General features: G+C 44.9%; 1 protein-coding gene across 1 annotated transcript in view; it reads right to left on the reverse strand.

The window, feature by feature from the left end:
* PKD2L1 (polycystin 2 like 1, transient receptor potential cation channel) overlaps positions 1-7922 on the reverse strand; it is a gene marked incomplete at both ends in the record, with an annotated part of 41692 nt that extends 33770 nt beyond the window's left edge. The window contains 3 exon segments of the mRNA XM_082644209.1: positions 7163-7276; positions 7689-7772; positions 7775-7922. Of these exon segments, the coding sequence (XP_082500335.1) occupies positions 7163-7276; positions 7689-7772; positions 7775-7922 (346 nt within the window).
* Positions 7923-15248: the final 7326 nt, after the last annotated feature.

Here is a 15248-nt window from a genome sequence, read left to right on the forward strand (position 1 = left end):
AATATCTAGGAATAAACCTACCTAAGGAGACAAAAGACCTGTATGCAGAAAATTATAAGACACTGATGAAAGAAATTAAAGATCATACAAATAGATGGAGAGATGTACCATGTTCTTGGATTGGAAGAATCAACATTGTGAAAATGACTCTACTACCCAAAGCAATCTACAGATTCAATGCAATCCCTATCAAACTACCACTGGCATTTTTCACAGAACTAGAACAAAAAATTTCACAATTTGTATGGAAACACAAAAGACCCCGAATAGCCAAAGCAATCTTGAGAACGAAAAATGGAGCTGGAGGAATCAGGCTCCCTGACTTCAGACTATACTGCAAAGCTACAGTAATCAAGACAGTATGGTACTGGCACAAACACAGAAAGATAGATCAATGGAACAGGATAGAAAGCCCAGAGATAAACCCACGGACATATGGTCACCTTATCTTTGATAAAGGAGGCAGGAATGTACGGTGGAGAAAGGACAGTCTCTTCAATAAGTGGTGCTGGGAAAACTGGATAGGGACATGTAAAAGTATGAGATTAGATCACTCCCTAACACCATACACAAAAATAAGCTCAAAATGGATTAAAGTCCTAAATGTAAGGCCAGACACTATCAAACTCTTAGAAGAAAACATAGGCAGAACACTCTATGACATAAATCACAGCAAGATCCTTTTTGACCCACCTCCTAGAGAAATGGAAATAAAGACAAAAATAAACACATGGGACCTAATGAAACTTAAAAGTTTTTGCACAGCAAAGGAAACCATAAACAAGACCAAAAGACAACCCTCAGAATGGGAGAAAGTATTTGCAAATGAAGCAACTGACAAAGGATTAATCTCCAAAATTTATAAGCAGCTCATGCAGCTCAATAACAAAAAAACAAACAACCCAATCCAAAAATGGGCAGAAGACCTAAATAGACATTTCTCCACAGAAGATATACAGAGTGCCAACAAACACATGAAAGGATGCTCAACATCTTTACTCATTAGAGAAATGCAAATCAAAACTACAATGAGATATCATCTCACACCAGTCAGAATGGCCATCATCAAAAAATCTAGAAACAATAAATGCTGGAGAGGGTGTGGAAAAAAGGGAACACTCTTGCACTGCTGGTGGGAATGTGAATTGGTACAGCCACTATGGAGAACAGTACGGAGGTTCCTTAAAAAACTACAAATAGAACTACCATATGACCCAGCAATCCCACTACTGGGCATATACCCTGAGAAAACCATAATTCAAAAAGAGACATGTTCCAAAATGTTCATAGCAGCCCTATTTACAATAGCCCGGAGATGGAAACAACCTAAGTGTCCACCATCGGATGAATGGGTAAAGAAGATGTGGCACATATATACAATGGAATATTACTCAGCCATAAAAAGAAATGAAATTGAGCTATTTGTAAGGAGGTGGATGGACCTAGAGTCTGTCATACAGAGTGAAGTAAGTCAGAAAGAGAAAGACAAATACTGTATGCTGACACATATATATGGAATTTAAGAAAAATAAAATGTCATGAAGAACATAGGGGTAAGACAGGAATAAAGACACAGACCTACTAGAGAATGGACTTGAGGATATGGGGAGGGGGAAGTGTAAGCTGTGACAAAGTGAAAGAGCGGCATGGACATATATACACTACCAAACGTAAGGTAGATAGCTAGTGGGAAGCAGCCGCATAGCACAGGGAGATCTGCTCAGCACAGGGAGATCAGCTCGGTGCTTTGTGACCGCCTGGAGGGGTGGGATAGGGAGGGTGGGAGGGAGACGCAAAAGGGAGGGGATATGGGAACATATGTATATGTATAAGTGATTAAATTTGTTATAAAGCAAAAAATAAAAAATTTTAAAAAAAATAAATAAAATAAGTAAATAAATTAATGTGTAACAAATTTGAATGCAAAGAGACTGCTTAGAATGTGTGTCAGGCTGCTAGTTGGATTCCTACTTCTGCCACTTATTTGCTGTGTGGCCTTGGGCAAGCTATTTGCCATATCTAAACTTTTCCTGATTTGTAAAATGGGAGTGATAACAGAACCAATTTCTTAGAGTTATTGGGAGTAGTCAATGAGATAATGTACCTGGCATTGTGCCAGGCACATCGAAAAATTATTCAATAAAGCTTTGTTGTTTGTGCTGTTGATAATGACGATGATGATGGTGGTGGTGGTGGTAGTGATAAACTGGGGTCTTCTGGAGAAAATGCCTTAACTTAAAGTTTTGATGTCAGAAGTGGATGCTGCTCAAATGATACTATCCCTAAATGTGGAGCCAACTACAAATTTGAAATGTATTTTAAAAATAGACATTCTAGGGACTCCCCTGGTGGTCCAGTGGTTAAAAATCCACCTTCCAATGCAGGAGACATGGGTTCAATCCCTGGTCCGGGAACTAAGATCCTACACGCCGCGGGGCAACTGAGTCCGAGCACCACAACTAGAGAGCCTGTGTGCCACGACTAAGACCCAACGTAGCCAAAAATAAATAAATTTAGAAATAGACTTTTTAAAAAGGACTTTAATTTTTAGAGCAGTTTTAGGTTCAAAGCAAAATTGAGTGGAAGGTGCAGAGATTTCCCATACACCCCTCACCTCCACATACACACAGCCAGAGTGGTACATGTTACAACTGATGAACCTATGTTGACACATCACCATGATCCAAAGTCCATACTTTACATTAGGGTTCACTCTTGGTGTTGTACATTCTATGCATTTAGACAAATGTATAATAATGACATGTATCTACCATAATAATGTCACACAGAGTAGTTCCACTGCCCCCAAATCCTCTGTGCTTTACCTACTCATTTCAGCTTCCCCCAAGACCCCGGCAACCACCAGTCCTTTCACTACCTCCACAGTTTTGCCTTTTCCAGAATATCATGTAGTTAGAGTCATACAGTATATAGTCTTTTCAGATTTGCTTCTTTCTTGAAAGGTACTTTTTACAAACAGACTAAAAGATTAAGTATTTTGAAATTCCCCTAGATAACAGAAAGATAAATACTATCAGTAATTGTGTTAGATTCTTTATATACGTTATCTCCATAAGATAAGTATTATTATCCCTGTTCTACCAACAAGGAAGTGCCTAACATCACAAAACCAATAAGCAGAAAAGCTGGTATCTGAATCGAGTTTGTCTGACTCCAGTGTTCTATCTTTCCGTTATGCCATAGTATTTATCTTAATGCCAATATGGGTCCTGGAGCATCTGAACCTAGTTTCAGGAACTGACAGGGAAAAGCAAACTGGTACAGTGCATATCCATATCATGGCAGCATATCACATGTCATGGCAGCTCTTAGAAGACAGCTTCCTGATAGAACAACACAACAGCCACCCTGCTTTATACCAGATTCTATGTCCAGGACTTGCATCCCTGTCCTTAGGCAGGACATCTTAGTCAGCACACTGACTAGCAAAATTAGGTGGGTCTAGTTTAGTGTTTCTTAACAATTTTTGTATTGTACCCTAACCCAGGAGCCTCTTTAGACATTGTTTTCCTAATCACCCTCCACCCTAATTAAATTTTTTTTTTTTTTTTTTTTTTTTGCGGTATGCGGGCCTCTCACTGCTGTGGCCTCTCCCGTTGCGGAGCACAGGCTCCGGACGCACAGGCTCAGCGGCCATGGCTCACGGGCCTAGCCGCTCTGCAGCATGTGGGATCTTCCTGGACCGGGGCACGAACCCATGTCCCCTACATCGGCAGGCGGACTCTCAACCACTGCGCCACCAGGGAAGCCCCCTAATTAAATTTTAATACCACATATATTCTCTACATTTGCTTATGTACTATAGCCCTTTGGAGAGCCAAAAAGCTATGGAAATATCTAAGTGGGATTTTTTTGCCCTGAAAGAAACTACTTCCACCCCATTGGGGGCTATATTATCCCCACTGAGAATATATAGTCTAGTTGCAGGTGGCCAGAGCTCAGGGAGGCTGAGGAAGCTGAGATGCCAGACAGGTGAGGTCAGGACCCTGGAGAGCACCAAAGAAGCCCTACTGAAACCATGTCCAAGGCTCAGTGTTGCTTGAAGATTAGCCTGAAGGAAGGAAGGGGCTGGGCGAGCATGGGGCCTAGGAAACTAGTTTTAGTAGTATTTTATTATGTGTTGTAGAAACCATCAGAATGTGAAGGCCTCCAAATTCTCTTTCATAAGAATGTTCTTGAGGGGGCTGGCAGTTTGTGCTTAAAACTCTTCAATGGCTCCCCACAGGGTCCTCAGGATAGCACCTCAATTCCATATCATACCTTATAAGACCCTTCATGACCCGCCCCTACTTAAATGGCCAGCCTTGTCATCTTTTACTACTTTGTTCTTCAAACTCTCTGCTCCAGCCACACTGACGCACTCTCACTAAACCATGCCCTCTGTCACTTCTGGGGCTTGGCGCATGCTGTTCTTTCTCCCCAGAAACTTCCCTTGTCTTTACCTCTCTTTCAGGGAGCTAAATTCTCCTCATTTTTGAGATTTTAGCTTAGAAATTATTTCCTCTGCATCTCCTCATATATTCCCCAAATCTGGATACAACTGAAGTAACAGCATCACAGAGCTCTGAACTGGTCAGACTGACTATGGAGTATTTTGTCCATTACTGGGCATCATATAGATCAGGCCTAGAGACAGGCAACCAGGATGGTGAGCGTTATGGAATATTTTTTACTATATGCTAGGCACTGAGGTAATGACTTCATGGATATTGCCTCATGTACCTTATGTAATAATCTTATTGGATTGTGTAGGTACAGATGAGAAAACTGAAACTCAGAGAAGTTAAGCAACTTACTCAAGGTCCCTCACCTGGTAAATGGTAGAACCTGGTGTTTGAACCCAAGTCTGTGTAAATTCAGAGCCCATGCCTTCAATCTCTGCATAATATCACTTCTGGAAACCATATTATAATGACTGGTTTAGTGAGAAACTAGAAGGTAACTAATCCAGAGAACATATTACCAAGGAGAAACATGAGAGCCATATTCAGTCACAGTGGAAGGGTTGTCACTTTGGAGAGTAACAGGGAAGTAGATGGCTCAGTAGAAGGAAGTTCTCAAAAGGCGAAGATGAGCCCCTGAAAGGCTCAAGGATCTGTCACCTCTGTGTATCTCAGTCCAACGTCTAGCACAGAAAGGGGAGCTCCGTGGATGAAAGGAGATAGGGCTTCCCAACAGCAGAAGAGCTGCCCCATGAAAGAGTGAAACTCCCATGGATGTTCCCCATGATGGGGCTGCTTGGTCACCTGACAGAGAACCACAGGAGGGATTCTGGAGAAAGGATTTCTGCGTCCTTGAACTAGATGACCTCTAAAGCTCCTGGCCACTTAAGGATTCTGTAATTATTGGACTGAGTCCACGACTCAGACTTTGGCAAGTTACAGACCATGTAGTATTTGTCAGTGCACTGAGATCTCAAAAAGTAGAGAACACAAGTGGATAGGACTTCTGGGCTCCCAGAACTTAAGCTTCCCACCCTGAAGCCAGGATGGTTCAGTCTAACTCTGGGGAGCTAGAAACCTCCCCATCTTGCTCCAAAGGCTAACCTGGAAATGGAGATATTCGAGTCATTTATAGAGAAAGTCTCTGCCCGCAGGTTACAGCTGCTGTCACAGGACCTGAAAAAGGAGAGAAACACTCCTTCCTAGCAGATGGTTGAGACAAAAAGTCAATATGTCAGCAAATGAATTTCTGAGAGTCATTGCTGAAAGGAATCAAATGGGCCCCAAAAATGTACACTGGGTTGACTGTTGTTCCCCACATGCTCTGCCTCCTTTCACTCCATGCTGATGGCCTGTGGTAAACATGCAGAACTGTCCCGTCTATCCCCACAGAGTGAGTCCCAACAGAGTACAACCAAAACAAGTGTTCAGCTTTCCTAGAGGGCTCATACACATGTGGATAGCTCACAAAGATGATGAAATTTTTAACCAAAACTTATATAATCAGACCTTCAGATTCTACTTGCAAACGATTCATACATCCTAAAAAGAACAGAGGCTTCTGTGGGGTGTAAAGCCACCTAGCAATGGAGGCACCTTAGTTGTAAGGTCCAAGCTGCAGCTTCAGTCAACACACGCATACACACACAACTCTATGAAACTAGCCAAAATTCACCTGTGCAAAAATTTAAAGAAGCAATTAATAGAAAAGCAAAGCATGTTTATCTGTAGGCCTTATAGCATCTGTTTGGTCCACCTTTATTATTAGCTCCAATTCTTTGACTCTACTCTTCCAAGGTTCACCGATCTATCTATTCACTTGCTTCTCTCAACTTAGAGACCAAACCTTCCCAGCTTATATCTATAGATAGATCTTCAGATAAGCTTCCCTCAAATCCTGTGGCATGGTGCTCTTTCACATAGGAGAACCTTAGCTGTACTGACTACCACACCATTTGCATCTTTAATCCTTTTATTAGGGATCTGAGCTCTAAGGCCTGCTGAATCTTTTTCCTCCTGCCTCCAAAGAAATGTGGATCAGATCTAGTATAATAACTCTGTGAAACCCACCAAACTATTTTTTTCTGAACAGAAAAGAGTGTCTTGGGACTTCCCTGGTGGCACAGTGGACAAGAGTCCGCACAATGCAGGGGGTCTGGGTTCGATCCCTGGTCAGGGAACTAGATCCCACACGTGTGCCATGGCTAAGAGTTTACATGCCACAACTGAGGAGCCCGGGAGCTGCAACTAAGGAGCCTGCCTGCCACAACTAAAACCTGGTGCAACCAAATAAATGAATAAATAAATAAATAAAAAGAAAGGCGTGTCTTCCACTCTTTACAGAAGGGTAAAAACTTCCACCTGCTAATAGAAAACAGTGGCTGTTAAGTAGATATCAGGAACTTGAACTTAAAAAGTGGATTCCCCTTATAACACTTGACGAAGTAACCTGTATTAAAAGCTTTCCAATAGTCTGCCTTTTTCTCCTGAACTCAGTGACAACTTCTTTTTAATTAAAAAATCTTAAGCTGAAAAGGTATAAAATAGACTGTTATTATTGATATAAAGATCCCAGGGCACAGTCTGCTCATACAGATGGAGGCTGTCCCCACAGAGGTTGCCCACAGAGGTGTGTGCCCAGTTGTTGTACACATAGATGTTCTCACACACAGATGTGCACAGAGACAGATGTTATTCACAGAAACAAATGTCCACCAGGAACACGATGTACACCAAAAGCTCCCGCAGGGTGGTGTTGACATAAAGTTCCTGGTTCTCAGCTGTGTTCTCAGTCAAGGTTGTTCCCCAAAGTCCTAAGGGAGGGACATTGGAAAGATGCCCAGGATTCCCAACAGCAGGGTTCCTTCCAGTTACCCTACGTATCAGTCCCTGGACTTTATTCTCATTTCCACCCCAGCCATTTTACCTGTCACCTTATCTCAGGTGGGGCAGTCTAAGACATCATCACATCCATGTCTTCCCTCAAACTAGCTCCCTCATACCCTTCTGGGTCCCCAAGAGATGACTGTGCCAGGCTCTCCCTCTGGGAGACCACTAAACTAGCCTCTGTACTCTGGGGCATTCAGCTCTAACGCAGACCATTCACAAACCCCAAAGACATACTGAGATTCCACCTCTTCTTCAGACTGTATTCCCTTCTAACAGCCTCTGTGGACCCCTTCTCCTGACTCCAGTATCTCATGAGAACCCTCCCCAACCAGGTACCTCTGATGCCACAACAGATCTGAAGGCAGCAACCGGACACCAGGGTCTTGTGTGCCTTCTCCTGGGGTCCATCTTCAGGCTTCTTGGTTGGGATGGAGGAGGCACCGCACTGGAGATGGTACAGATCCTCGGTGTCCCACGCGGGGAGGGGGCGCCCCTGTAGGCGGGGTTGTCCCAGGCTCCGCTCCCCAGCTTTTGTAGCTCCTGCCCCTCGGGACATTGCACAGCATTCATGGGGAATGAGGCAGGAGACCTGGCACCTCAGGTACCCACTCTCACCTGGAGAAAGAGGGAACAAAGACACAGCCCAGCCTAGCCAGCAGAGGGCAAAGGAAAGGGAGTGTGAGAGCAGCTGGTCTCACACAGCCTCTGTCTCCTGCCTTTTGTAGGAGGAAAGCGGGTGCCTGTTCAGGGGAGGGAGCAGGGGAGAAGGGTGGGGAATGACCATCAATCCTATCAGGGGCTCCCCCTCCCCTCTTGCTGCAAGTGCTGGGGACAAGAGGAAAGGGAGTGGGAGGGAACTGGGAGCCAGGGGCTTGATGGGGAATAGAAGGGTGTGGAGACTGGGGCTGGAAGGAAGGAGGGGTGAGAGAGGTGAATGCTGTGGGGAGAAGAGGGCTGCTTGCACATGGGGCCTGGGAGGGATGGTCCTGAGTCAGACGAAAGAGGTGATGAAAGAGCAATGGGTGGGGCTGGGAGGAGAGGCAGGCTGGCCGACTCCACAGCAGGTCTGAGTTCATGTCCACTAAAAGCTCCTGAAAGGGCCGCCATGGATCAGGGTGGGGACCAAGGGCAGGCACAGGAGACTGAAAAGCGTTGCCTCCCTCCCAGGCTCAGCCAACGGTGTCTGAGGCTCTTTTACTGTCTTACCTGGAGCTGCCCCCTCTCCTACCTCATTCCACCCCCACAGCTGGGGGAGAAGGAGAGTGGCAGGAGGACCCCCTGGTTCAGATACTTAAGGGACAGGCTTTCTGGCCACTGATGGGGAGGGGAAAAGCCTGCAGAGTTCCAGATTATCTGTATCCTTTTTTCCGAGGTCTGCCCTCTTGTAGCTTATGGGTGAGCTATACTGCTAGAAAGGTCTTCTTTGAAGGTGTAGGGCTCAGCCTAGGGAAAAGGCTAAGCACTGACTGGGAAGATGGATCAGAGAGCAAAGGGCAAGGACTGTGTGACCTGAGACTCCTTAAGGGGAAGGTATATCTGGACCCAGCTCAGCTGACAATCTTACCTTGTGGCTCTGCTTAGTACTGGACCTAGAACTGAAAGCAGGAGCACAAAATGCTCATAGAAGAGGTATCCAGGCTGATCTGCTTTTTATCCAGTCTTGGTTTCTGAATCAAAACCCTGGCAAGGACCCTTGAGCACATCCTTGCCTGTGCCCGGATCCAGCCTCTGATCACATGCCCTGGCTCGTTCGTCTACAGGCTCAGTATGGGGCTGGTCCCACAAGTGCAGGTGGTTACCTCCTCCCTGATGGCTGGAATGGGGGCTGCCCTCTCTCCAGCTCCTGGCTCCCCATCTGGGCTACTCTACTGATGCGGTGGCCTGAAGCCCACCTTTGGGCTCAGTAAAACATCAGCCTGGTGGAAGTCACCAGTCTTCAGTGTCCCCATAAAGAGATCCTGATCCCAGACAACCAGGGCTGGGCTCAGCTCCTTGATAAATAAATGTACCTCAGCATCTGAGACAGCGCCTGTCCTACCCCTGGGTCTGCTGCATGGAGCTCCTGCCCCAGGCCCAGATATTATGAAGGGAATTAACTCTCTGTCTGGGCTGGAGTTAAGGCCACTCTGTGAGCTTTCCTAGATGGAGGAGTTCCCATCTTTCCATTTTTTTTTTTGGTTAGTGGGACATACATTCCAAGGTGTTTGTTTTCTTTGGGAAGACAAAGGATCAGGAACTGGGCCTGTACTGCTCATTTTGTCTGAAATCATCTGATAGTGAAGGAAAGGGAGCTGCTACCTCTCACCCACATGCTTTTCAAACAATTGCAAAAGGACCCCTGGCTTGCAAAACTGAACTCTGGGACAGAGGTGATGAACAGGAAGCTAGCAGTAGAGTTCAGAGAAGTGGGGGAAGGAACTGGAGATGGTTTCTGATTCCTTTGGGGTAATTTTGTATCCTAAGGGAGGCTTGTGAATAGCAGGGGTTTGGATGGACCCAAGGAGGTTCATCACGTGACAGGTCCCTGACCCCTGATGATGCTGAAAGCTCAGCTTCTCTGTACACTGGTGCCAAATCAAATCTTAGAGACAGAGTTTTGGGTGAAGTAGAAAAGGACAGCTTTATTGCTTTGCCAGGCAAAGGGGGACACAGTGTGCTCCTGCCCTTGAAAACTATGTGTCCCTCTTGGAGAGGATAGTGAGTGGTTTTACAGTAACGGTTCAAGCCGTGATCAGCTTGTGGACATTCTTCTGATGGGTTGGTGGTAAGGTAAGTAGGAGTCAGCATCATCAGCCTTCAGGTTCCAGCTGGTCTGGGGTCTACCTGCCGGTGGGCAGCATACCATCATTAATCATTAACTTCTCCCACCTGGAGGGGGTTTCAGTATCTGCAAAACAGCTCAAAGATCTTGTTGTGTGTATCCTTGATGGGGAACCAGGACCTTGCCCCAAGGCTGCACTACTGTTTCTCTTGACTGTTTGTTTCTCCCTGGTCTCTCATCCCCTCCCTTCCCTAATTAGTAACTGCTTGAATCTGCCCATTGGAACTCGGGGAAGGTCAAGGAGGCTGAATGAAGACTATATCCTATAATCAAAGAAATGGGGGACACAGAAAGGCTTTGTACCCAGGAGCCCCACAGGGCACTGCTCGGTATCACTGGGAGCTTAAGGCCAGCAGTGTGTGGCCTGTCATGATCACCTACCTGGCCAACATTGCTCTTCCCTGCTCTGTCTTGAGCACTCGCCAAGTAAGGATCAACCTATAATGCCCCCAGGGGGCACAGGTTATGCAACAGAGCTTGGGAAATATTCTCAAAAGATGTTCTGTGTTCCTAGGAGGTTTAGTCTTACTCAAGAAGTTGTAAATGTGGTAATAAAGTGGGATCTCCTAATGATTTAATGGCCAGCAGTCCTCCATGCCCTCCAGCTTCTATTGGCACTTGACTTCACTCTGTTAAAAAGAGCAGCTCATTTCAGGGGAGTCCTGTAGCAAAACTCAAGAGGCTTGAACTTGAAACCAGAACTCCTGGGTTTAACTCTTTGTTCAGCAACACACTAACCAGATGGTTCTGGACAAGTCCCTTTTGAGTCTTTCTTTACCTATGTGCAAATTGTTGATAATAAGGCCAGCCCTGTTGACCTTAAGGACTATTTTAAAACTAAAATAGAATATAGAAGTCTTTATAAACTCTGTACACTATAAAGCACACAACAAATTTAATGATCATACCATTGCATCCATCCTGGTGCATCCCACTCACACACAGCAGTTCATGGTTAAGGTAGACACCTTCATCCAGGACTCTGTTGTCATTGCCCCTGAAGGACAAGGGTGTGCCTACACCCATTTCATTTCAGATGACACCAACAGAATGGAATGGTAGCATTTCAGGTGGAGAGTATTATACAAGTAGCCTTTGAATGAAAGCACCACTTAGAAGAGTTTTATAACCACATGACAAGCCTTGTGAGTCATCTAAACCAAAAGTACCTCTTCGTCATGAAGCCTCTTAACCACTTGGTGAATTGGTCCCATTGCTTCAGTGGGATAAATTTTTTGGTCACATGCTCTCTTCATGCAGACATCAGGAAGAGAGTTATCCTATTCCCACCACCAGTGCACTCCCTTTTCACAACATCCCCATCCCAGCCAGCTTCTCCAGTGCTACCTGGATCTGCTAGGCCTTGACAAAGAGTCCAGAGACATCAAAGTCTATAAGATGGAAACGTGTGGTCCATCTCCTTATAAGTTTTCCATAGAACTTCCTCTGGGATAAGACACTTTCCATACTTTAGAGAAAGGAACTCTGGGGAGATTCACAGTCCAGGTTCTACAGGGAGAAGCAAGCTGCAAACCACCTTCTGTATTACATGGTGACTCAACCTTTTTCACCCCAATAGACATAAACAGTAGGAAATACTTTATAAGTAACAATGGCTCACTATGGCAATGATTCTCAGTGGAAGACACTAGAAGTCACTTATCCATAAGAAAGAACCCTGGGTATAAGAGCTTAACCTTCACCACCAGAGTCATTGCATAGTAAAAATACCGAAATTCGGGGCTTCCCTGGTGGCGCAGTGGTTAAGAATCCACCTGCCAATGCAGGAGACATGGGTTTGAGCCCTGGCCCTGGAAGATCCCACATGCCGTGGAGCAACTAAGCCCATGTGCCACAACTACTGAGCCTGCACTCTAGAGCCCACGAGCCACAGCTACCGAAGCCCGCGTGCCTAGAGCCCATGCTCCGCAACAAGAGAAACCACCGCAATGAGAAACCCACGCACCACAACAAAGAGTAGCCCCTGGTCGCCGCAACTAGAGAAAGCCCGTAAGCAGCAACAAAGATCCAACACAGCCAAAAACAAACAAATAAATTAATTAATTAATTTTTTAAAAAAATACTGAAATTCGAGTAGCACAAGACTTCAACAACAAACATCGTGGACCAAGCAAACCAACCTGAGTAGGCTAAGCAGAAGGGACTCCTCCCCTGCCTGTTTTCATGTAACAAACACCACAGCACTGCACCAGGGGCCACCACACGTCCCAGCTTCTCCATACACCAGAATGAACAAGCCACATCTGTTGGAAGGTCCAGGTATATGAAGTCCTGTTGCAGCTGTCACAGCCCAGGACAGCAAGAAAATAGCCGTTGTTCTATTTCACCAGGGACCTCACAGAGAGGCTGGAGGTGAGCCATCTCCTCATCAAAAGGACCCACTTTAACCTTTTTCTCCCTTCCTTCCACCTCCCTGATTTCAAAGTCCTTCTGGAATACATTTTGCATCTTCCATCTCTCCAAAAAAGAACCCTTTTGAATAAGACCCTCAGCCTTCCTCCCATTTCTTTCTTTTTTTTTTTTGCGGTACGCGGGCCTCTCACTGTTGTGGCCTCTCCCGCTGCGGAGCACAGGCTCCGGACGCGCAGGCTCAGTGGCCATGGCTCACAGGCCCAGCTGCTCCGCGGCATGTGGGATCCTCCCAGACTGGGGCACGAACCCCTGTCCCCTGCATCGGCAGGCGGACTCTCAACCACTGCGCCACCAGGGAAGCCCTTTCCTCCCATTTCTAGAGGACCCTCCTGGACATCAATGTCCATCTGTCCATACCTTCTACAGAAGATTGGACAGATGGAGGGAAGCAATCAAACCCAGGTGGTAGGAGACAGATGATATCATCAACAAAAATAGGAAAGTTAGTTGTCAGTTGACTAAGCCCTGGGAAATAGGTCTGAGGCCATGATCATGTCCTCTTGCTGAGTGTAGTCCGGTCATCCGGAGAGCTCACGTGTCCTGACATAATCCATCAGCATTATCCCTTCTAGGCAGAGCTCCCGCTGTGGCAGGCAGGGTTCTGTAGCTGGTGTGGTGTGTTAGGCCACCTGCTGGAGAGGGTGGAGTGGGGAAGGAAAGAGCTCCATGTGAGTTGGAGATACCAGCCTAGAAAGAAAGTCGAGGAGATACACCAGGAGAAAGAAAGGCATGAGAGGGAAAACGGATGGAGGATAGAGAGGCCCAGGGAAGAGGACATGAGAGAACGCAATTCTTCTTCCCCTCGGAGCCACTCACCAAATTTCACAATGAGGCACTGTTGACTGAAAGTCCCAAGCCTGTGAGGAGGGGAGACTGGAGCACCAGGGCAGATTCCCCAGGGCTCACTCTTCCAGCATCACCTCAGGGTTTCAGGGCAAGCACCCAAGACACCTCCTTGTCCCCACCTCTGAGAGCCCCATTACGGAAGATACATATTCTTCCATCCTGAGTCCTCATTCCAATGGTAATTCATTCTGTAGATGTTTACTGAGCGCCGAATATAGGTAGGGATTATGCTACACTTTGGGGATGAAGCAGTAAATGAGACCATCAGGGCCCCTGTCTCATGAAACTTACATTCTGGTGAAGAAGATAAACATTAAACAAATACACAAATAATTAATGACTTGTAATCATAAAAAGTGCTGCAAGGGAGAAGCAAAAGTGCTCTGTGGCTATACGGCAGGAGACCCAACTTTCTGAGGCCAGTGAGGAATAAGAATGATGATTTCTATCTCTCTTCCCCCTTCTTGTCCCTGCAGCAAAGTATGCACAAGGAAACAGACTGAGTTAAAAGACCAAACAAGGAGAAAGTTACAACACTGCAAGAAATGTTAAAACGTACAGTGATCTTTATCCCTGCATTGTCACTGGAATGTGAGTTGAGCTAAGCTTGAATTACTCAAGCCTCAGGTTCTTTCCAAAGACACAGAACCACTTTTTCACTCCTGAAATTGGTTATCTCTTCAAACTCTGAAAAACAGACAAATGAATAAAAGAGCTAGAGTAGCTGGTGAAACTACAAATTGATTAAAAATTTCCTGAGGTGATGGTTTTAAAGGTGTATACTTATCGCCAAACTCACCAAGTTGTACACATTAAATAAGTACAGCTTTTTGTATGGCAATCATAACTCAATAAAGGTCAATTGTATTTCAAAATTTTTAAAAATTTCCTGAACAGGAATTCAGAACCAAGAGCTTTCTTTTCTTTTATTCCACTGGCCCTGTAATCCCAAATCTAGAACTCTATCTTGGTATTTCTATCAGCATGATTGATAACAGTTTAAAAAAAAAAGAAAAAGATGAAAAAGAGGAAGCCCAAATATCCAACAATAGAAAAAAAGAAAAGATTAAATAAATTAAGGCACATTCACATAATGGATTTTTGTGCAGAAATTAATGACATTTTTGAATAATAGTTAATGTCATAGAAAATGCTCAATATATGTTATATGAAAATTCTGGCATATACATCTACAGAATCCAAATTTCCTGTGTATATACTTAGAGAGATGCATCAGAAAAAAAAAGGAGTAATATTGAAGAATAAAAAATTTAGTAGCAGTAGCTCTGGATGGTGTGATTATAGATGCTTTTTATTTTGCTGATTTTTTTCTACAATGATTATGAGTACTTTCATATTTGGAAAAAATAATAATTTTTAAAAAGCCAGTAGTTATGTTCATAGAGAGCTGAGGTTGCCAGTAGTTATGTTCATAGAGACCTGAAGTTCATTTTCATCTGAGACTCAGAGAACTTCTTGGCTGGTTGCCTTCACCACACTAGCTCTCCCTGTCAGCGAAATATCAGTACAGTTCATTTCTTGACATGGGAGTCATCATGCTATAGATTTGCTTATCACCTGCTTGCTCTAAGCCTAATTGCTACTTCCTTGGAGATTACAGTTGGGGAAGAATATGAGTGAAATATGTGACAGGTATGAAAATAGCTACAGTGATAAGTAATGTAATGAGAAGTCCAGCATCTAACAGAGGGAGGGAGGAGATGGGGTTTGGAAGTGGGGAGGTCAAGAAAGGAATTTTGAACGAAATGGCACTGAGATGGATTTTGAAGGATGGA

This window comes from Mesoplodon mirus (assembly GCF_964341445.2).
Source record: "Mesoplodon mirus genome assembly, chromosome: 2".
NCBI classification, from domain to species: Eukaryota; Metazoa; Chordata; class Mammalia; order Artiodactyla; family Ziphiidae; genus Mesoplodon; species Mesoplodon mirus.